General features: G+C 46.7%; 4 protein-coding genes across 5 annotated transcripts; 1 reads left to right on the top strand and 3 right to left on the bottom strand.

Moving 5' to 3' along the window:
• Window positions 1-6,151: 6,151 nt before the first annotated feature.
• LOC101782909 (mavicyanin) lies at window positions 6,152-6,502 on the bottom strand. Its single transcript, XM_022828552.1, has one exon. It carries the CDS (start codon window positions 6,500-6,502, stop codon window positions 6,152-6,154), a length of 351 nt encoding a protein of 116 aa, XP_022684287.1.
• An 881-nt stretch (window positions 6,503-7,383) lies between these two features.
• LOC101754409 (blue copper protein) lies at window positions 7,384-8,266 on the bottom strand. Its single transcript, XM_004976848.2, has 2 exons — window positions 8,003-8,266; window positions 7,384-7,894 (listed from the first exon to the last, which is right to left on the bottom strand). Exons 1-2 carry the CDS (start codon window positions 8,163-8,165, stop codon window positions 7,578-7,580), a joined length of 480 nt encoding a protein of 159 aa, XP_004976905.1. The 5' UTR covers window positions 8,166-8,266; the 3' UTR covers window positions 7,384-7,577.
• Window positions 8,267-12,105: 3,839 nt separating this feature from the next.
• On the top strand, window positions 12,106-16,210 carry LOC101753593 (histone-lysine N-methyltransferase ATXR2). 2 transcript variants are annotated; one of them, XM_022828465.1, is made up of 15 exons: window positions 12,106-12,310; window positions 12,582-12,657; window positions 12,767-12,852; window positions 12,948-13,255; window positions 13,529-13,641; window positions 13,771-13,802; window positions 14,199-14,317; window positions 14,646-14,733; window positions 14,959-15,007; window positions 15,105-15,159; window positions 15,269-15,338; window positions 15,428-15,494; window positions 15,578-15,654; window positions 15,749-15,805; window positions 15,893-16,210. In XM_022828465.1, exons 1-15 carry the CDS (start codon window positions 12,215-12,217, stop codon window positions 16,004-16,006), a joined length of 1,407 nt encoding a protein of 468 aa, XP_022684200.1. In that variant the 5' UTR covers window positions 12,106-12,214; the 3' UTR covers window positions 16,007-16,210. The 2 variants fall into 2 exon arrangements, with proteins under 2 accessions (XP_022684200.1, XP_004976903.1); XM_004976846.4 differs by having other exon boundaries at window positions 15,425-15,494.
• A 163-nt stretch (window positions 16,211-16,373) lies between these two features.
• Window positions 16,374-19,541, bottom strand: LOC101754016 (peroxisome biogenesis protein 22). The gene is made up of 9 exons (XM_004976847.3): window positions 19,230-19,541; window positions 17,909-18,139; window positions 17,770-17,817; window positions 17,631-17,687; window positions 17,445-17,546; window positions 17,232-17,297; window positions 17,018-17,119; window positions 16,792-16,911; window positions 16,374-16,693 (listed from the first exon to the last, which is right to left on the bottom strand). The coding sequence occupies exons 1-8, from the start codon at window positions 19,371-19,373 to the stop codon at window positions 16,798-16,800; spliced, it is 864 nt and encodes a 287-aa protein (XP_004976904.1). The 5' UTR covers window positions 19,374-19,541; the 3' UTR covers window positions 16,374-16,693; window positions 16,792-16,797.
• Window positions 19,542-21,085: the final 1,544 nt, after the last annotated feature.

Genomic DNA, 21,085 nt, shown 5'->3' with positions numbered 1-21,085 from the left:
TGGCTCGCTCCGCTCGGGTATATGCGGCAGCCACGAGCCCACGACGAATCGAGCGCTTACGATTCCTGCGGCTGGATCAGAGAGGGACGAAGGCGAGAAGGACGGCGACGGCTGACGGGAGGGCGGTGGAGACGACGACGAGAGGAAGAGGCGCATAGACGAGGCGGGAACCGGCGGCGACCCAAAGCAGGGCTCTTTTTGCAAATATTTGGATCGCAATTAATAATCGCGATCCGATTCTTTCATAAAACCTCCGGGATTTGATCGCGATTAATAATCGCGATCCAAATTAGGAGGTTTGTGTAAATTTCAAATCCAAATTAGGGTGGTTCATGAAAAATATCGGATCGCGATTATTAATCGCGATCCAAATGAGGGGGCTCTTTGCAAAATTCCGGATCGATCTGGAGGCGGGCGCCATGGCCGCCGGCGATCCCCCCGAGCTTCGTCGCCATACATCCCGCGCGAGCCTCCGTCAATTCGCGCGAACTAGAGCTGGCTCTGGCCCCGCGTCCCCTACGGCTCACGAGGCTGGCTTCCACCGATGCTCCCGCGGCAACGGCGACGCATAGATCGAGATGGCGCAAAGGGCAGCGAGTCCAGCTGCTGGAGTTGCCGACTTCACGCAGTGGAATTGTCTCATCTGCTCGCTGATTGTCTCAGCTTCCCGGTGGATCGGAGGTAGGATCGCTCGCGTGCAGAGCTCCCGGCGGCGGCGGCGGCAGCGGCAGAACCATGCCTGGCCGAGGCTGAGCGGCTGAGACATCTCTACAAGCTAACACGTTTCGGATCGCCGCCTCCGTCGCCGTTAATCTTCGGCAAGCAAGTGAGCAGGCAAGCGATCTGCTTCCCCTGCGTCAAGAGCTTGACGACGGACGGATGGAGACGCCGCTGAGCTGCGCTGAATCTGGGCCGCAGAAGTCGGATTGGAAGGCTTGTAGGGCCCCCCACTGACCACTGCCTGCCGTCGCACGCGCCGCGGCTCGCCGGAGCACCGCCGCGCTCCGGCCGTCCCCTGCGACCCTCCCCGGCTTTGCGGCGGCCCGCATCTTGCCTCCTCCGCTCCATGCCGTGGCTGGCCGGAGTGCCGACGCGTTCCGGCCATCCGTACCCTGCGTCCGTCTCCGGCCTCGCTCCTTTGGTCGGCCGTGCAGCTGGCATCGGAGGACTGGAGGCAATATATAGAAGCTGAATGAAGAAGAGCAGGTCGAGGATGACTCCCCGAGTCCCCCTGTTAGCATGGCCCCTTCTTTTGTCTTATCACACTGCAACTATACGAGTAGCTAGCATACAGTAACACATGAACACGCACAGATCGCCTCCATGTTTTTTAAGAGGAACTACGGCAGGCAAAAGTGCCGACCTGAAGTGTTTCAAAAAAAAACGACCTGAACATCTCGATCAAACATATGCAAGTTCGAGCATACAAGATTTGAGAAACAAAGGGGTAGAAAGGAGCTACGACACAGATACCTATTGCATTGCTATGCTCATGAATCTATCATGCCAGGACCTCAAGATTATCTGGTCGTCAGAAGAGGAAGGCCGCCGCTGCAAGAACGAGAGGCTGTTCGCCATCCGTCGGAACACAGCAGCGGCGTCGGAAGCTCAATATGGTCAATTAAACACCATGTCATTACGCCCTTTCCAGATGCTCCACAGAATTACCGTCAGGATGGTGGACTGAAGCCGAGGTTCAAGTGAGCTCACCAGAGTGGGGTTCCGTAGGAGCCTCACATCCTGCAGGTCATGAACCTCGGGAACTCCGAGCATGGACCACACAGACATTGCTCGCCCGCACTGCAGGAAGAGGTGAGGTAGATTTTCCACGGAGCCACAAGCTTCACATCCTGGGGACTGCACAATGTTTCTTCTTTTTTTCGACGAACCCACAGTGTTTCTTCTGAAAAGAAAATCCCTTGTTGGCAGCTGATTGTGGTGTATACGCCAAAGGAATTGCTGCCAGTTTAGGGTGGCGTATGAGTTCCTAATGAGAGAAGCAAAAGGGTCAATGGCATTATTGTCCTCCTGGTCCTCGCCCTCGTGCAGGAGATATCTGAGATCGTCTTTACTGGGCTTCTTATTATTATCTACGTCATCGCCGAATATGCCCTCGCCGAAAGCACGATTTACGATATCTTCCTTTCTCTTCTGTCAAAACCAGCACACACATGTTCAGCAAAAGGGTACAAGACAAGCACTAGCACGCTATGACAATAGGTTCAGGATGAATTAATCAGGAAATTAAAGTGAACTCTAATCTTAAAGTCGTTTTGTACATAGATGATAACCAACAACCTCTCTAATCTAGTGTTAGCCTGTTAGGAAGAAAGGAATGTAACTAGGACAACGGTTCGTCAAGAATATAAATTGGTTTTGTGATTGCTAACTACACTTAACAATCAACATTTTGCTCTCACAATGTCATCGCAAGGTTTGCTATGTGTCTATATTGAGTTATTGACACAACTAATAGAGGAAACACATGCCTTTTGAGTAGTATAAAATCTCATGATTTCAAAGTGACAATATCAAAAGAAGGCGGTATATATGTACCTGTAGATTTAGAATGCGTTCTTCAACCGTGCATTTAGTGAACAAACGGTACACATTTACAGGATGGGTCTGACCAATTCTGTGTGCTCTATCCATCAACTGTTTCTCTACAAAAGGGTTCCACCAAGGATGAACCATGATCACATGGGGAGCGGCAGTCAGGTTCAGACCAAGACTGGCGGCCTCCAGAGACAATAGAAGTACTCTCACCTAAATATCCGAAATGAATCTCGACATCAGTTATATTGGTCTATCTATAGGTAACAGTTAAGGCCTCTTCAGAACACAGGAATTTTACTGGAACATGGTAAAGTAGTTCCCTGTTCCAAATGGGGCCTAACTAAGCAAATGCAAAATTCAGGTACTTACAAACCTCTGGGTTTGTGTCAAAGTCTCACTGTTTTTTTTCTCGGTTTGACTTCCATCCCCCCATCTAACCTCCTGAATTGTATATGATGACCAATCAGTTGAAGCTCCAGCAAGTCCAGCACTTCAGTGAAGTGAGAGAAGATCAGCGCCTTCTCAGGAGTTGTTTCACTTGAACCTGATTCCATAGCATTATCACTCTCAATAACGGCCTGTCAGTTAACAATGGAGTTGAGTATATCCATAATTGCCTTGATCTTAGAGGATACATAACTGTCCTCAAAGATTTTAGAACATAGCTTTTTAAGATCCTTCTTTCCAATGTACAAGAGAAGGATGGTTACAAGCCTTTTGAAGTTTTGCCAGCAGTGCTGAAGGTGTTTCCGGAGTGTCTTTTATCCAATTGCTCCTTCTTGTGTTCTTCAAAAAATAATACTTCTGTAGTATGAACACCAAATCAGATACATTTGATTTCCTAAATTCTGGATAATGGAAACTTGCTTTGACAGATTAAACGTTAAAAAGGGCACTTATTTGAAAGATTATAGTGAATGTGAAGGCGTAAAAACTCGAACCTACCTTGACCTTTTGCCGACGGCATTTTATAATACACCAATAGAGATCTAGCTCCTCAGGGGTGAAACATATTTCCCTCATATGAATAATCTTTGGTGGTATCTTTGTGATTGGCTCTTCGTCAATGAGTGTTTCTATACGTAAACAGTTCAGAAGTACATCAATGCCAGGGACAACAAAACCAGAAAAGAACCAAGATACAGCCATAGGTACCCGATGAGCACATTGCATTAACGATACACATGCAAAATCAATACGTGCATAGTATCAAAGTAATAACAAAATAGGTTACTTCAACAGTGCCCCCTCCAGTTTTTCCAGCATTATGATCTATTTTGTATTGTGAGGGAGGAAAAAAAATATTTGGAGCTTAAAGACCAGCTGAGAAACTGGTGAGGTTCATGTAATCATCTATACCATGCTTAGTCCATAGGAAAGCAGAATGTGTATAGGTGGACCGGAATGCTACATAGGGGAGATGGTAGATGGTACAATATTAATATACAAAACTGCAGACATATGTACATGTTCAGTAAAAAAAGACTGTTTCACCTTTAATGTGGCGTAGAAGAATCATCTTCAAGACTATATCACGTTTCTCACGGACAAGACTTGCATTAGCATCAGTTTTCGTCTCCAACAAAGAGCTGAACCGGATGTTATTAGAATAAGGTTCGAATCCCAAGAAGCGCAAGTAGCTGTTCAGATGTTCCATCTTGCCTTGCATGGGTGTTCCTGATAGACACCATCTCCTTTCCGCTTCCAGTCCCCAGCAAGCTTCCGCATTTTCAGACGATGGATTTCTTATAGTATGAGCTTCATCAAGCACAATTCTGAACCATTCTACCTCGTCAATGGGGTGATCGTTGCGCACGGCTCCGTACGTGGCGAGGACGACATCAGCCTTGCCAGCTCTTCTGTGTCTACGTCCTTGAAGATCCATGATGAACCAAGACAGACAACTTAGCACCCTTTGTGACCCTCCGAGCAAACTCATCTTCCCATTGCAGAAGAATGCTTTTGGGGCAAACCACAAGCGTTCCTCCTGCCGGCATACCGCTGGATCTCAAGGGTGCGGAAGACTTGAACTTAGACTGATGAGGCATATCTCCTTGAGGATAAGGGCGATCGATGTAATTGTCTTCCCAAGGCCCTGTTACAGGTACAGCAGGGATAACTCCCGGTGTGGCCAGTGCAAGAGCAGGGCAATCATTCATAGCTGCTAATTAACATTGTTGCGCTACTAATATTGTGGTAAGCTGGAAACAAACAAATCAGAAATGACCTGTTCGTCCGCCAGAATTCCACCTGCGCAATGTGGACTTTTCTCCCGGAAACGCATCCAAGATGATGCCTTTTTCTTTGAGATCACCACGGGAAGTGTACATGCCAATGAGCAGGGCATCAGGAATGAACAAAAGAAATAAAAGCATAGCGGCTGACTAGATCTACCTGGTGCTTCAAGAGTGACACTGTCATAGCGTCGTCAGGAACATCTTCTTCTTCTCCTTCCCCGCACTCCCTACCTATGCACTCCCTAACGATGCACTGCGTGACAATTCAGGCAGACAACGTTTTAGTGATTCATCTCCTACAGCTTTATCTTCTCTGATGGCCACCTAGCATTGATAATTCATATGCTAAAAAAAACTACTGCTCCGTGGCGGCAATTTGTGTGCGCCAACTAGATTAACAAGAGCCCAGAGGTCCTGTACCCGGAGGTATTCTTGGTATGCAGCTCTCTCGTGAGGAGAAAAAAAGGTCCCCTTCGTCGTCGTCGTCGTCGTCCTTCCCCTCCATTTCTTTCGCATGGAACCGTATGCTGGGGTTGGGGCTTGCGCCGAAGCCCGCCAACTGGATCTGCCGCTGCTGGCCGCCATTGACTGGCATCACCTGACAGTTTCACTACAACATGCAAGGAACGGGATGATCGTGTAAGCGACATGAGTGACAGTTTATGCCGGCACGGCGGCAGCGGCACACGGTATCCATCACTAACATTTCCACCACCTACATCTCAGCTTACAGGCGGCGGCGGCGGCGACGAAGTCCGGGCGAGCTGGCAAGGGCGCGGCGTCGGGGGCGGCGCTTGGCTCGCTGCTGGGCGCCTCCGGCCGCGGAGGGAAGCGGCTCTGGAATCTGGCGCGCTTCGACCTCGATGTGGGGCGGCACCGGCATCTCCTCAAGTACTCCTGTGCTCGCACCGGTTGCGCGCGGCGTCGCCCCTTTGTAAGCGGAAGGTAGCGCAGCGCTGCTCTTTCCGCCTTCCAAGTTCCAAGAAAGCCTCGCGGGCCGAGGCGCCGAGGAGACGGTAGCGTCGGTAGCGCTACGTCTTCCACGGTGCCACCTAGTCTGCTGTACTATAAAAGTTTGAACGAATTTGACTAATTACCCGCCAAAGCATAACGATTTTCTAACATATATATCATGAACTGCAACTATTTCGACACTTTTGCGATGAAAATTCAATCTCATGAATTGCATCACAGCGGGAGCGTCAGAAAAGAAAATTTTCAAGTCCTAACTCCACAACGCATCAGGAATCCGGATACACAGTTACACACAACACACACTGCGAAGAGCTATTACTGGACACAGAACGGCACGGCCGGTGCAAGTCCAACCACACAGATCACCAGCAAAAACCAAGCGCTCAGAATGCAGCAAGCAAGGCTCCTCCTACGCCGAGTAGTCCGAGCGCCAGCTTCACCGCGACCCCCGCCGCGCCGGCCACCGGCGCCGCCGCCGAGTTCCCCTCCGGCTTCGCGGGGCTTCGCACGCTGGAGCCCGTCACCGTGATTGCCACCTTCTGGCCCCGGGCGCTGTGCGACCCCGTGACGCACGCGAAGTACCACGTGCCGGGCTCGTCGAACGTGAAGCCGGTGCCGCCGCTGCTGTCCAAGAACACCTTGCTGCCGAGGTTGCACGCCTTGTAGGCCGCCTCCGACGACAGCTGCGCCACGGTGTGCGGCGGCGCGTACTTGAACACTGCATACCTCGCCATGCCGCCGTCATCGCCGGCGTATGTCGTCTCGATCAGATAGACAGATACAGCATAGAGCCAAAAAAATTCGCCGACATAGAGACCAGGATTCGTGATCAAGCTCACCGACGGTGTCGCCGACGCTGACCGGGTGTGTGGCCGACCAGTCGCTGTAGTTCCCGCCCACCGACCACTGGATCGTGTAGTCGAAGGCGGCGGCGAGCGCAGACATTATATTCTCGAGCAAGCAATGGAAGAGGCCGGCGCTCGCTGCTGCAGAGGAGTCAGGAAATCTGCGAATTTATGGAGCTGCACGTCGGGTGTGCGGTTCGATGACTGGATCGTGGATGACGACGACAGCGGAGTTGGAGCTTTGGCGGCTTGGCGGCATGAAATATCCCATTTCCATTGACATCAACAGGATGGCACGATCATTACGGTATCTAGTGGTTTGATGCTCTGATTGAGTCCTTGTCATAGTTCCTTTTAGGACAGAGAGGCTAGTTCAAACGGAAATCTCAGTTGACGGGTCATCGTATTTGTACTCGTATATGCATAATATATACTCGTTCTGCGACTGCCAACGATTTGATTGCAAGTAATTGGGGTCGGAATTTCTCCTCGTTCTTCCATGTTCGAGTTGGTTTGCCTTTCCCACCAGTATCTTTTCAAGTGAACAACAGTTGTTCCTTGTTCGCGAGAACGCCTGAACGACTTCCGATTCACAAATCACCACCGGTATTGCAACTTGGTTTGGTTTTCAACTTGGCGTGGATTTCGTTGCAGCTGGGGGTGGATTAACCGAGTCCAAAGCTTGGGTTAAATCACATTACACACTCCATCCGCTTGCCAACACAAAGCCATTACGCGCGTCGACGAGACCGTGTTCTACACATGGCGAGGATGATCAAAATACCAATCCATTGAGTGACAAATAACAAATTAACAGTACACATATTGCGTATGCGCAATTCTCTTGCTTATTCGGAAAAAAAAACATATTGCGAAGCGCCAAAGTGGCGGGCAAGTTGGCAACCGTGCTACTGGACGCGCAACGACCCACGGCCCAACCAACACGAAGAGGAAGCTCGATCGATCAGAAGGCGGCAAGCAAGGCTCCTCCGACGCCGAGGCCGAGCGCCAGCTTCGCTGCGAGCCCGGCCGCGCCGGTCGCCGCCGAGTTCCCCTTGGGCGTCGCCGACGAAGCGCCGTCGGTGACCGTGATGGCCACCTTCTGGCCCTGGGTGCAGTGGGACCCCGCCGCGCAGGCGAAGTACCTCGTGCCGACCTTGTCGAACGTGAAGGCGGTGCGGCCGCCGTCGTCCGACGACAGCTTGCCGTCGAAGCTGCACGCCTTGTAGTCCGCCTCCGACGGCAGCTCGTCCACGGTGTGCGGCGGGCCGTACGTGAACACTGCACCCCCGCGCCGTCCGTCGCCGCGTCACGGTCAGATGCAAAAACAAAACGGAGCCAGAACAGGTGCAAATTAAGACTGCAAGGGTTATCCGTTCGTGAGCTCACCGACGGTGTCGCCGACGCTGACCGCGTTGGAGGCCGACCAGTCGCCGTAGTTCCCGCTCACCGACCACTGGATCGTGTGGTTCTTGGCGGCGGCAAGCTCGGCCACGGCGGCTATCGCCACGAGGGCGACGACCAAAGCCTTCGCCATCGCCAGCGCGGACATTCTCGGGCGAGCTATGGAAGAGGCGCTCAAAGCAGCAGAGGAGTTGGCGAGATTCTTGCGGTTGCAGGCGATGACGACGGCTAGCACCAATGCCACGGCCAAATGGTGAAGCTGGCAAGCGAATATATGGTGAGCGAGCTGCACGTCCGGTGGTTGGATGACTGAGGATTTTGGATGACGACGACAACGAAGCTACCATTATCATATGCCCATTTGCTCTGCAACCAACAGGATGGCAGGATTATGCTACCCAACGGTTTGATTGAGTCCTTGTGATAGTTCATAGTTCATGAGCACTATAGAGGTCAGTTGAAACAGAAATCAGTTGACGAGTTATAAATTGCATTTGTACTCGTTTATGCGTACTATACAATAGGATTGGAAGTCGTTGGGGTCGGAGTTTATCCTTTCATTAACAAGATGTGTGCTTGTGCAGAGGTTGCATCTGCGTTTACTAGCCCCATAACCTCCACGGGTTGATGCATCTCGAATGCCCAAAAGACAACTGGGGGCTGCTGGATACCCTACTAATCTATAGTATATCAGTTTGATCCCTTCCTCAAACTTAAAGTCATGAGCTGAAGTTCTGAACATATCCACACGCCCAGGCATTATTGATTACTCTACTAGCATTATGATCAGAACCAGAGAAAATTATGATACTATACCATTTTGATGCGACGAATTTAAATTTGACCAGAAGCTACCAGGATCCTTTCTCTGTTTTGTTATGACTGGAGGGGGCAACTCAAGGAAATGTTTCATACTACATTGTATTCAGTGTTAAGAAAAAGTACCATTACACGTGCAGACATTTGGGTACAAACTCAGGATCTAACGTCTGAAATCACCTATCCAGGAAGCTCATGAATGCATGAATGGTTTCTCTGTCTATACCACTCTAAAAAGACACCAGCGTCCGCGTCGCCAAACCATGATGTCTCTGCCGGGCAGAGCCACGGGCGACTCTCGCGGCCTCGCCTCCCCAACGCCCAACGGGCAGATGCAGCGGACAGCGGCGGAGGTGGCGCGGTGTCGGCGGAGCGGCCCATCGGGGCTGGAGCAAATCTTGATGTCGGCGACGGAGGGTGCCTCGAGCCCCGCGAGGAGATCGTCGAGGGCATGGTACCGGTGCTGGTGCCGCTCCCCATCCCGGACCTCGGTGGGGAGGAGGCGAACGCCTCGTAGAGGGCGAGCTCGTGCTCCCCGCGTGGTCCTCTGCCTGGAGCCGTGGAGCGGCTTGTCCAAGAGACCGGTGTCGTCGACGAGCGGGCCCAGCTTGTTGGGGAAGGCGCGTTGGCCGGCGACCTGGTGCTTCAGCGGGCGGCGGAAAAGAAGCAGCAGCGTGCAGGTAGCAGTAGCCCTGCAGCAATGGAAAAAAATTGTGTGGGGACAGTCCCATAGTCCATAGTCTTCTGCCTGAGGACCCGTTCCAAATCTTTGCCGTGTGGACACCTGGGCCAATCGGCGCTCCTGCTTCGACGCTCACTCGAAACTCTGCTCGACTCGGCTCAGGGAAAAACTCGGCTCGCGGGTAGGTACCGCATGATAGAGGAGAGAGGGCACGACCTCACCATGGCGCAGGCGTCACCACGGTCATGGGTGACTCTTCCTCGTGGTTTTGTACAGGGAGAAGACGACGATCTCCTTCTCCAATCCGCTGCTTAGGTGTGCGAGGAGAGGGGTGCACCGGCAAAATGGAACAATGGCAACGAGGGCACTCAGTTTTGGCGGTTAGAAAGGAGAGGGAGTGGAGTATAGGGAGGGGGCAGCCATGGATGCGGGGAGGTCGGCATGGAGAATATCCTCGTGATCTGATTTGGGAGAGACGAAAGGGATGGGGGCTGTGCCAATTAGAGTTTCCCACTAGCCGAGTTTCTCCCTATACAGAGCCGAGCCGAGTAGAGTTACCCGTGAGTGAGCGTCGAAGCAGGGAGCGCCATTTCGCCCAGGTGTCCACGTGGCAAAGATCCGGAGATCCTCACACGGAGGACTATGGGAATCGTCCCTATACAATTTTTTTCCGCAGCAATGCATAGCTTGCGGCTTGGGTGGTGGAGAAGATAAGAAAGGCCCTGTTTGTTTGACTGAAAGATGAGCGGATAAGTAAGAAAGATAAAGGGAGGAAAAAGAAAAAAAAAGTAAGGAAAAAAAGAGAACAAGAAAGCAGGAAAAGAAAACAAAAATATTAGTCTAATCTAAAATTATTGGTAATATTATTCATATTTATTTTATATGAAATCATATTACAAATTGAGAGAAAATGTAGATCACCTAGGGGCATATTAGACATCTAATATATTACATGCACTAATGAAAAATAAGAGATCTTGTAGATAATTTTAGAATGAGATCTTGTAATATAAAATTAAAATAGATCAGGGGCATGTAAGATATTAGAGCTCTGCGACCCATATCATCAACCAAGACCACAAACAGATAGATCCAGATTACCTGGATTGTTTCAAAGTACTCCATTCTCTTTTAATAACCTATTTTTAAAATTTATTTTTTCTCTTCTAATAGTCTTATTTGAGTTGTCTCGGATGACATGGTGCATAGTAACTCTTCTAGAAAAAATAACACGTGCATGTACATGATGACGTCAACACTGAGGACTTCCCGTGGAATCCAGGAGTATGGAATGGCGTGATTAATTGGATAATAAGCATGGTCCTTTTCCAGTTTCCTTAATCATTTTGCTAAAGTGAAATAGGTATATCAAAAGCAATGTTTTTAAAATGACAAGGCAACTTATGAGTACGCCTAGCGCCGCCTAGGCGACAAGGCGGATCTATTTACCAAGACGAAATGGGTCCGCTCGGACGACGCCTTTGAAAGCCTGATCAAAAGAATGGAGGGAGTACTTACTTGGGTCTACCATGGTTTTTAAAGCGGTAAGGTGAGACGAGGCAACACGCCACCGCTCAGACGCCTAGGCGTTTAAGGCGTGAGGTGAGTCGACACCTTACACACACATATACACATACATCTACCTGTAAAAAAATAAAAAATAGAGGACCAGTGGACCTAAAGATGGAAAGAAGACCCATCAAATCAGCCCAACCTAATTCAGCCTAACTCCCCCACTTTATCCCTAGGCTCACAACCTCCCACCACCTTATCCAATACTCCTCCCGATCCCCTCGACTCCGCCGCCACCCACCCCTGCCTTCTCAGCCGCCCACCCCTGCCTCCTCCGCTGCTGGCCGTCCGCGCCATGGTCGCGGGCTCTCTCCGTCCGATCGAGAACTGCCATAGGCTGCCTCAATCACGCACCGCACGATGCAAGATCGGAGGAGGAGGAGGAGGAGGAAGGATAGGAGGCGGCGGCGCGACTCCATCCCCCGACGGTGCAGCACTGAGTTCGGCGGCCAAGGCGATGGATTGTTAAGCGATGCCGACGCCCAGGTGACGCTTTAGAAACCATGTGGTCTACATTTTTAGACAATCAACTTACTATCACGAGCACTCACATGTAGTAATGAAGCTAAGAAATTTGTTTGATATAAGTCCATTTGCATGCATGAATGCTCACGAACGTGTGGCAATCAAACTACCTAATCTGTTTTAAATACATGATATTTGAAATAATATATTCTTAGCAACCATGTTCATAAAGAACTGCCTATCCATTTTAAATATATCATATTATGATAAGCTAGGACGTTTAAACTAATTGACTTGTACGAATAAGTACCGTTATAATTTACTCCATGATAATATGATATTTATTTAATCATGATGTCAGCCCGATGTATAATTGTACTCGAGTCATCCGAAACCAGAAGGCTGGAGGTTATTTGAGACAGAAGGATCACTTTACGCTTTCGCTGCCTAAAGGCGTAACTTCTAGTGATACGTCTTCATGTGGAGAACGTGTATCTGCGCGCTACCAATTCCGTCTGCTTACCTCTCTGCGTCTGCTGGTGCTGGAGGCTTGAGCTCAAACCCCAAAAACCCCAGCGACCAGCAAAAGCGGTGGCGGCGCGGCGGCGAGGAGCTGACAATCCCGCCGCGAGAAGCTCCGATTGGCACCAACCGACGGTATGGGTGGGAGCGGCGTCAGTCCGTGCGATCTTGACAGGGAGTTCGCGCCCCAAATCGCACAGCTCCTCGCCACGCCTCCTCTCCAATCCGCCCAGGTACTTCTTTCCGGCACTTCCGAGGCTACTAGGACCCGTCTGGTTGCTTGAGAATTCCTTGATTGAACAATCCCGTGCCGCGATAGTTGCTAGTTTTATCGAAAGATGGCCAATTTTAGGCTCTTCGTGGCGTCGGTGTGATATCGCAGGCTTTGATGTTCTTTGCTGTGAAATTGTGAGAAGGATCTATATTTGGGCGGTAAAGTCAGTGGTTTGATCCAGTGCTTATGATAGGGGTTGTACGTAAACATGCTGCCTTTTGTTTTCTCAGGAATACTATGATGAACTCATACGGTCCAAGAAGCATGATGGCATAAGAGTGAGCTACAGTAGCAAGCATGGGAAAGGTATTGATTGGTTCTTGAGAAATTACTTTAAGGGGACAGCAATCCAGTATGCTTGTGTAAAAATGGCATAAGGTGAAAGCCTGCAATTTCAACAAACTGGTTCTTGCAGGTGTTTGTGCAAACAGGGACTTTGCTGAAGAGGACCTTATTCTAAAGGATCAAATGGTGGTCGGTGCTCAGCACAGCCTTAACAAGGTTCTCTCATTTGATCGAAAGTAACTGTTTCATTACGGATTTCAGGTGAATTGTTTCTCTGAAGTGTTATGTTGGTTTTATGTGCCTTTTTGCAGATTGACTGTGTTGTGTGTAGTTACTGCTTCTGCTTCATTGGTTCTATAGAGTTCCAGATTGGGCGTAGATTGTATTTGCAGAGCATTGGTGCTAGCATTGACAGCACGTCAGAGAGACATTGCCACGGAAGTGATGTCGGGTCAAGTACCGGTTGTTCTGGTTCAACAAATGGAAATAGTAATGATGTGCCACAAGGGGTTGTAATGTCGCTTATGGATGGTGATACATCACTGCCTTTCACTGATCAGTTCCGTTTGCCATCAGTTGTTGCTTGTCCTGGTGGATGTGAGGGAGAACTCTACTGCAGGTTTGTGTTCCTAAAATTAGCAAAACCCTTCTCTCTTTGCAAAGTGATATTAGAGATGATTATGTAGGCCTGAAAACTAACTTCTCTTCATGAAACATATGACATCTATTCTTCCTCACATATTATAGTCACATTAGACCTTCTTGCCTCATCGGAAACTTGTGTCTATAGAACATAAAACATATTCTTTGTTATTTCTTGGATACTTCATATTTCTTATAAATGTAGCCTTGAGAAGGAAACTTGGTTCATTGATATTGAAATTTCGCACAGCCAATCATGTGCGGATTCTGATTGGGATTCCTACCACTCTTTGCTGTGCACTGGATCCAAGACTGAACCACTACGGAGATCTGCCCTTCAGAAATTTGTACAGCATGCTAATGGTAAGTCAGCACTAACTATTCATGGATCTGTGTCATTATAGCACAATGCCCATTGTTCATTAGGATTTGTGATGGTAGTTCATTTAGGTTGTAAACCTATTTTCTGATGATAAATATTCTTCATTTCAGGAACCAATGATATTTTCTTGGTCGCTGCCAAGGTAAGTGACAGAAATATGCATAATATCTAGTATCTAGGCATCCAAACATCACATCTAATGACTTTATTTGTTTCTCATTTTTCCAATATTCTCCAAATGACATGTTTTTATATTCAAAAGCGCAACTTAGCTTGGTCAAATGCAAACAAAAATTTGGGTGTCAGACTTAAGAGTTGATACCGATCGCCAATATCTGTCAGAAAATCTGTAAACCTTCCAAACTTTGGTGTACCTGATCAGACCAGTGCACTATAAGAAGATGAGTAGAAATATAAGGAATGCTAAATTGAGCAAACCAAAGAATCAGTCTGTTTCCTTTTCTTCTAGACTTGTATGTTGCAATTCATTTAATATTTTTTTATTCTCATGCACAGACTTGTAAATTGTATATGTCAGGCTATCACTTTCACCTTGTTGAGGTACAAGAAACTTAAAAGGCAGCCTGCATCTCATGAATCAAGCTTTTCGCTCCTCATGGAAGCCTGGAAACCACTTTCAATGGGATTCAAGAAGAGGTAATAAGGATGAGCTTATTTAGCTGTTAGTGTGTCACTAAGCAACAGTATTGCATGATATAGCTGTTGCCAAGCACGATATTTTTTTCTTCTTTTTTTCCAATACGTCAGTAAAAATTCAATGGATTGAGTCAATGGCATGCCCCTGGCATGGCTAGAGGCTTTATTCTTCCCCTCTTTCTTTCCCTTTTCTGGATTTTTTACACTATATACCAGCCAGAAGGCTAGTTTTGCATGGCTTCCATGTACCCTGATTGGATACCTCTGTTGTTGCGCTGTGTGAACTGTGGTCTGCTACAAACTTGTGAAAAAGAACTTGTGCTTGCAGATGGTGGGAGTGTGTTGCTTTGCCTGAAGACATTGATTCCAGTGAAGAAGATTCATTTAGACAGCAAATGAGGGATCTGGCGTTTGAGGTAATTATGCAGCAGATCATTCACTTTATGGGGCATTATGAACTGTCCATTTTCTACTGATGATGTTGTGGTCTGGCCACTTCAATGGAACATCTTTTCATATAAGTTTAATATATCGTATGAGGAGAAATTAGATAACTTCTAAAAATAAGTACAACTTATTCTGATTGTGCTGTATCTAAACGCAGTCACCGATGCGCTAATCTTGTCTTCTGTATTTTGCAGTCACTGCAGCTTCTCAAGGATGCAATTTTTGATCCTGAGTGTGCACCCTGTATCCTTTTCAGTAGTCCACAGACCTGTTTGACATGTATAAGTTTCCTTGGCATTATTTTCTCATCCAAATTTGAAGTTTCCTTGACATTGACGAGTGTTTTCGCTTGATGTCTATGGCCATTTAATTGGCATGTTTGAGCTGAACAATCTGTAAGTGAATCCATGCTATTATTTCTCTTTGCACCTACAGTGAACACAAATATACATGCTGCATTTAACATCATAGTATCTGAAAATGCTCTCTTCTCCTTTGTTGCAGTGATTTAGTTGTTGCATCGCCGGTTGAAGACTATTTCATACACATTGATGATCTTCCAGAGAGTGAGAAGGTTTGTTAAGGGTTGGTCGTAATTTCTGAGATTTTTTATCTGAAAAAACCCAGTAGTTTGTTAACCTGAATTGCACTGTGCCCTAGGAGGAAGTGGAGAAGGTAACAGGACTATTCCTAGATGCTTTAGGTGAAGACTATTCAGTTCCTTGTGAAGGTATGCACAATTCCTCCTGCAGTAAATGTTTCTCTTTTTTTCAACTGTATAAAATCCTCTCCCTGACAAAATTTCATTGGCAGGGACGGCATTCTTCCCTTTACAGAGCTGCATGAACCACTCATGCTGTCCAAATGCTAGAGCATTTAAAAGAGATGAGGTGCGTGCGTGCATATCATTGAGCTGATTAATTCATTTTTCCAGCCAATTTGCCGTCGGTGATGCAGATCTGAGCTGTTAAACTACTACTGCAGGACAAGGATGGTCATGCAGTGATACTTGCTCTCAAGCCTATTAGCAAGGGTGAAGAGGTACCCTGTTTTTTTGGTCAAATTGTTTCATTTATGTCATCAAGATAAAAGGCTATGATATGCTGACACCTACTAACGGCATTTCAGATTACCATCTCCTACATCGATGAAGATCTTTCATATGAGGAGAGGCAGGCGCAGCTTGCAGATTACGGATTCACTTGTGCATGCTCGAAATGCCAGGAAGAACGACCGATCTGAAAGGAGCCAGACAATTTGAACTTTGTTCGAAATTTTTGTGGCATTTGGATCTTCATGAAGTTTATTTTACCGGGGAATTTTGACAGCTTGGAAAAGGGGGATAGTGCACTAAGAACGAGACGAGATACTCTGTTTTGCCGTTGCAACTACATGATACTAGTACGAATGAAACCAATGTTCAAGTGAAAATGTTACAGCCGATCACCTTGGAAAAGTTAAGATAGGGCGTGCACTTTTAAGCGGCTGCAACAAGATGTCTTGTTCGAATATTGGTGCTCATGTTAAAATGTTACAGTTGATCAGTCGTTAGCATCATTCTTGATGCTCCCTTTTCGTCAAACTGATTACTGTAGATAACAGCCTCATGGAACAAAGAACGAATGGCGGGAGGAGCAGGTTGACAATTACAATTGTTTTGGTTATACTTATACATGAACACAACTCATACATCAAGTATGCAACTACAGATGCTATCTCCTTGCATAGCTCATGCCTTACGGGGCATCGTCTCCTTGCATAGCTCATGCCTTATGGGGCACATTACAGAGGGGTTACTAGTACATGCCACAAGGCTTTTACACATGATACAAGAAAATCTAGTTCCACCATTCAAGCGAGAAGAAAAAAAAATGAACAATGATGTTCTCAGTTCTCACTAAACCACGGCTTTGTTGGATTGAGTTTGATCTGCAGGTAAAGAATAGGCATTAGGGCATGTCTGCTAGGATCATGTCTCATGTTGTCTTATTGTTTGGAAGTCTATGCTAAGTATAAGAGATTAATACCTCTAATCATCTCTGATCCAAGCCTCCAAAATACTGCTCCAAGCTCGGGGAGCTGAAAACGTTGGATGCTATTCTTTCTGGTTGCTGCGGCGAAATGTGCAGTTGATATTTGATAAACCTCTGCAGGAAAAAGAAATGGCAAATTAGAAAAATATTTCAAATAGCAAATTTAAAAACTACTCCAAGAATGTGTCAGAAATATGTCCTTGTAACTACGAGTACTTACAGCTAATTGGTGAACAATTTCCGGACTTGTGTCAATGTGCCAATCAGGCTCGAGTTGCCGAACAAAAGATGTACGGCCGTTCTCTGTACTACAGAAGAGAACCTACAGATTTCAATAATGATTTTTAGATACATGGCAGATAAAAGATGGCTACAACCAGAACTAGAATTAAAATCAGTCCTCTTTTGCAGACTGGCATCATCTTGCAAAATACCTTGTCATTTATCAAGGCACCATTAGCAAAAAGTCCAGCTTCGCTCAGGGCAGATAAAACCTTTTCCTGCAGACATCATTCAAATTCTAAATTTGACAATGGGTGGTCCATGTAGATGGTAATGTAAACACTATGAAATCCAAAATTGTAAACCAAAGTGCTATTGATTCATGTGCACTCATCAACAAAAACTTGTTGCTACTTAGTACTTACCTCACTTTCATCATCAAGAACGCGCTCCATCAAATAGACATCACAGAATTTTGCAATTTCTAGAAGAACCTCCATAACAGAAGGCCTCACTGTGACATGGTTCTGCAAGAAGATACATAATTCCATTAGTTAACTAGTACAAACTGAAGTTTCTTTTGGCAGCAATGCAGCATTGTTACAGCCCACCTGAAGCTCCTCTGGAGTTGTTTCCTCCAAAATCACACCAAGTAAGCGGCATGTGACCTAAAAATGGAAAGCATCTGTCAGTATAACACTACTTTACAAATCTGATAAATCTAGCGAGAAAGAAGTTATAGCAGAGTACCCTTCTTCCTTCGCTCAGCTTATGCCTGACAAGCTGCTCAAGAGTCAACTGCAGAAGAAACGAGCAACTATCAAACCAAAGGGTTCTAGGAAAAACAGCTGCAGCATTTCAGTATTCAATAAATGAAAACAAGCAATACATTTACTGGCTGGAAAAGCTGATTGACTGCTTCATGTGCTCTTGAATCTGCTGATGAACAAGCATCTGTTGCGGCTAAAGCACCTGGTCGCAATCTACTGCTGGTGTTGCTAGATGAAGGGGCAGCCCTCCTACGAGGCCTCCGAGGTTGCTCTTGAGGAGCTCTCAACATTTTCCAGGCAAACAGAAGTGTGACCGAGATTGCAGCAAGTGTAGTAAGCGAACGAAGTTTCTAAAGCATAAACACAAAGAAATTCAGTGATTCATGCAGCAATGGCTCAAACAATACATCATAAACATGCCAGTGGTTAATTTGTTCATGCAGACCTACAAAAAACTTCTATGTGTTTTGTTCCGACAAAGTAATACAAGTTGGCATCAACCAAAGATCATCCCAGATGACAGATTTTTTTTAAAAAAAAAGATGTATCTGGTACAATGCTTTAATTTTAATTGTCCAGGGAATCCATACCAGCATGTTATTTGATTATACACTGCTAGGGACACTACATTGCTGCCAACCAAACCAACCATGCAAAACACTTCAGGTGCATGAACTGTGCAATTCAAAACTTCGCATCGTATCAATGTTTAAACTGTTGCTATGCCAAAGACCTTGGCGTTTTACACAAACTGTTTTTACACCCATTGTTGCTCAAGTCTAGGAGCAAACAACACATTACAGAAAGTACAGAATATATGGAAAACTAACTTGATAGTACTTAAATAATACATTGCACTAAGAGAAGATGAAACAAAACTGTGGCATTAAACAATTCTCATCTCATTCAATGATTGATCACAAAGGTAGAACATTTCTGGACACCACACGAACAAAACAACTGAAAACTGTTCATTTTCTTGAAGAGATCTTTGGCTTCCGAAAGTGGTTCACATGAAAATTGGGGTCCATTTTGCAGTAATTTTAAAACAAACTGAAACCAAAAGACACATCAATATCACAGGGGCCACAACAATCACCTAACCTTATGCCAAAATCGATCGCATTTCTCCACAAGGGGGGCGGGTAGGATTTTTTTGCGGTGAACACCTGAAATCAACAGCTATGTGCCCAGCAATGCATACAGGTGGACCCCAAGCATTCACAAGAGCTAAAAAGGCATTACCAAATCGATGCTTGGGAACCTACAATTCGATGAGAGAATAGCGCAACACCGAACCTAGACAGTAGTAGTAAAAGCCTGACTTTTCCCAAACAAGAAGCAGTCTTTGGGCGCCCGGACCCCACAAATCCCCCACAACGAAGCATGGACCGGTCAAAAAAGCATCAGCGCACGGGGATCACAGATCCGAGCGCGAACCTGGCGATCGAGGTCGAAGGGGAGGCGATCAGCGTAGCGCGCGAGGGCGTCCACGAGGCGCCGCACCAGATCGGCGAGCTCGTCGTCCTTCCCGCCCCCAGCGCCTGCCCCCGCCGCCGGGGCCGGGGCCGACGCCGACGCCATCGCCGCTGACGAGAGGAGAACGGGGTGGGCGGGGAGCGGCAGCGGAAACCCTAACGGCGCGCGCACCGGCGAGAGGGGAGGGGGGCAGTGTAATTTCGGGTATTGTACGAGGGGGTGGGGCGCGAGATGTCGGACCACGACGGGGAAGAAGACGAGAGAGGAGGGAGCTGTGTGCTTTGCGTTGGTTTTGTCAGGAAGGAGGAGGCGCGCAATTTGCAGTCGAGGCCCTCAGGATTGTGATTATTTTCAAGGGTCCCTGGTGTTTTTTTGGGTCCCTGGTGGTTTGAGCCTATTTGTGGTTTAATTTGGTATTTTGGTAGGACTATGCTTTTGGGATTTACTATCGCCGTAATTTGTCAGGTGAAAAGCTGGCTGTCGCCCTTGCTCTATGCGCAGCTGTTCTAGGAATTGCACTAGAACGTTTTTCTTGGCAAGGATTGTTTAGCGAACGAAGTTTCTAAAGCATGAGCACAAAGAAATTCAGTGATTCATGTAGCAATGGCTCAAGTAATACATCATAAACATGCCAGTGGTTAATTTGACAGGATCATAAATGAAAATAGAAAAGGAAAAAACATTAGAGGCTCTATGTTCTGTACTTTGTTAGCAAGTTGTGCCTATAGATAATTCATAAATATTCATATTGTGCAATTAGTAACAATTATAATAATGAGGGAATTTTGAAGGCTAGAATAGTAATTTGGATGATGAGCAGCTGCACATCACTATACCTACTTAAGACTTGTCCATCATAACAATTATCACGCGATGTGCAAGTTAAAACTAGGATATCGTAATTGAAAGGCTAAAGACTCGCTAGGATAATGGTAACAGCATAAGATAAAAACATACAATGAATTTAGTGGAATGCAATAGCTAGTGTCGCGCACAGTACGTAATCGACTAAGGAAAAAGGTGCTTCTTTGACATCTACTTTTCTCTTGTCCATGGATCCTACTAATAAAAAACTAAGAAAAAGAAGAGGGGCTCAAGGATCTGCGAGGGAAGGGAGGCTCGAGCCTCTCCCTGATATAGTCCGTGATGATAATACACAAAGCACCTATACACCAAATCCATTGCATTAACAAAATCCATCCGTACATGATTCTTTACAACTAACTTAGTGGCGACAACATGAATACTAATTTTGGACTTATAAATCACAAAAAATTAAGAATAATCATAAGTCTTAGGTGTATTTACTCACCTCAGATTGGGAAAGATATGCGCTTCAACCAAACTTAAAGCCCTCCCTTTACTCCTTTGCGTTAATGGCTATATGTAGATCTGTTCAGCTGTTGAGGATTTGAATTCATCAAAACTCAAGCCCCAAAGGGAGGAAAGGTCAAGAGGCATGACTATACAAGTACCTAGCATCTGTGGGATCGATGGAGAAGAATGATTGACGATGTCGATGGATGGTGCACCGGGAACAAGAAAGAAGGACGGTGAGTCGGTGACTAAGAGGTAAGAGGTAGAGTAGATGGGAAGGGATCGTCACCGAGCCAAATAGAAAGTAGTGTGTGGTACCGGTAAGTGGAGTGGCGGCGGAGGAGGTAGGGGTCGAGAGAGGGGCCTATGTTAGGGTTCGAGGGGTGCTGCGCTTATATACAAGTGAAGGGAGAGATCGACGGTCTAGATTTCTTAACTAAGGATCGTGCAGATGAGCCAATGATCTGTTTATATTTAGAATTAAATAATATTTTTATAAC

Source organism: Setaria italica, chromosome VII (genome assembly GCF_000263155.2).
Source record: "Setaria italica strain Yugu1 chromosome VII, Setaria_italica_v2.0, whole genome shotgun sequence".
Lineage (NCBI taxonomy): Eukaryota > Viridiplantae > Streptophyta > Magnoliopsida > Poales > Poaceae > Setaria > Setaria italica.
The sequence above is the reverse complement of the archived record's forward strand: the minus strand, read 5'-3'. Positions and strand labels throughout refer to the sequence as shown.

Excerpts from the sequence above, each read along its gene's own strand:
- LOC101754409 (XM_004976848.2), bottom strand. The coding sequence starts at position 8,165 with ATGTCCGCGCTGGCGATGGCGAAGGCTTTGGTCGTCGCCCTCGTGGCG. Across the intron at positions 7,895-8,002 it reads CAGCGTCGGCGACACCGTCG|TGTTCACGTACGGCCCGCCG; the intron begins GTGAGCTCACGA and ends GCGGGGGTGCAG.
- LOC101782909 (XM_022828552.1), bottom strand. The coding sequence starts at position 6,502 with ATGGCGAGGTATGCAGTGTTCAAGTACGCGCCGCCGCACACCGTGGCG.
- LOC101753593 (XM_004976846.4), top strand. The coding sequence starts at position 12,215 with ATGGGTGGGAGCGGCGTCAGTCCGTGCGATCTTGACAGGGAGTTCGCG. Across the intron at positions 13,642-13,770 it reads ATTTGTACAGCATGCTAATG|GAACCAATGATATTTTCTTG; the intron begins GTAAGTCAGCAC and ends TCTTCATTTCAG. Across the intron at positions 15,495-15,577 it reads CTATTCAGTTCCTTGTGAAG|GGACGGCATTCTTCCCTTTA; the intron begins GTATGCACAATT and ends TTTCATTGGCAG.
- LOC101754016 (XM_004976847.3), bottom strand. The coding sequence starts at position 19,373 with ATGGCGTCGGCGTCGGCCCCGGCCCCGGCGGCGGGGGCAGGCGCTGGG. Across the intron at positions 17,688-17,769 it reads AGCTGAGCGAAGGAAGAAGG|GTCACATGCCGCTTACTTGG; the intron begins GTACTCTGCTAT and ends TTCCATTTTTAG. Across the intron at positions 16,912-17,017 it reads AAATTGTTCACCAATTAGCT|AGGTTTATCAAATATCAACT; the intron begins GTAAGTACTCGT and ends TTTTTCCTGCAG.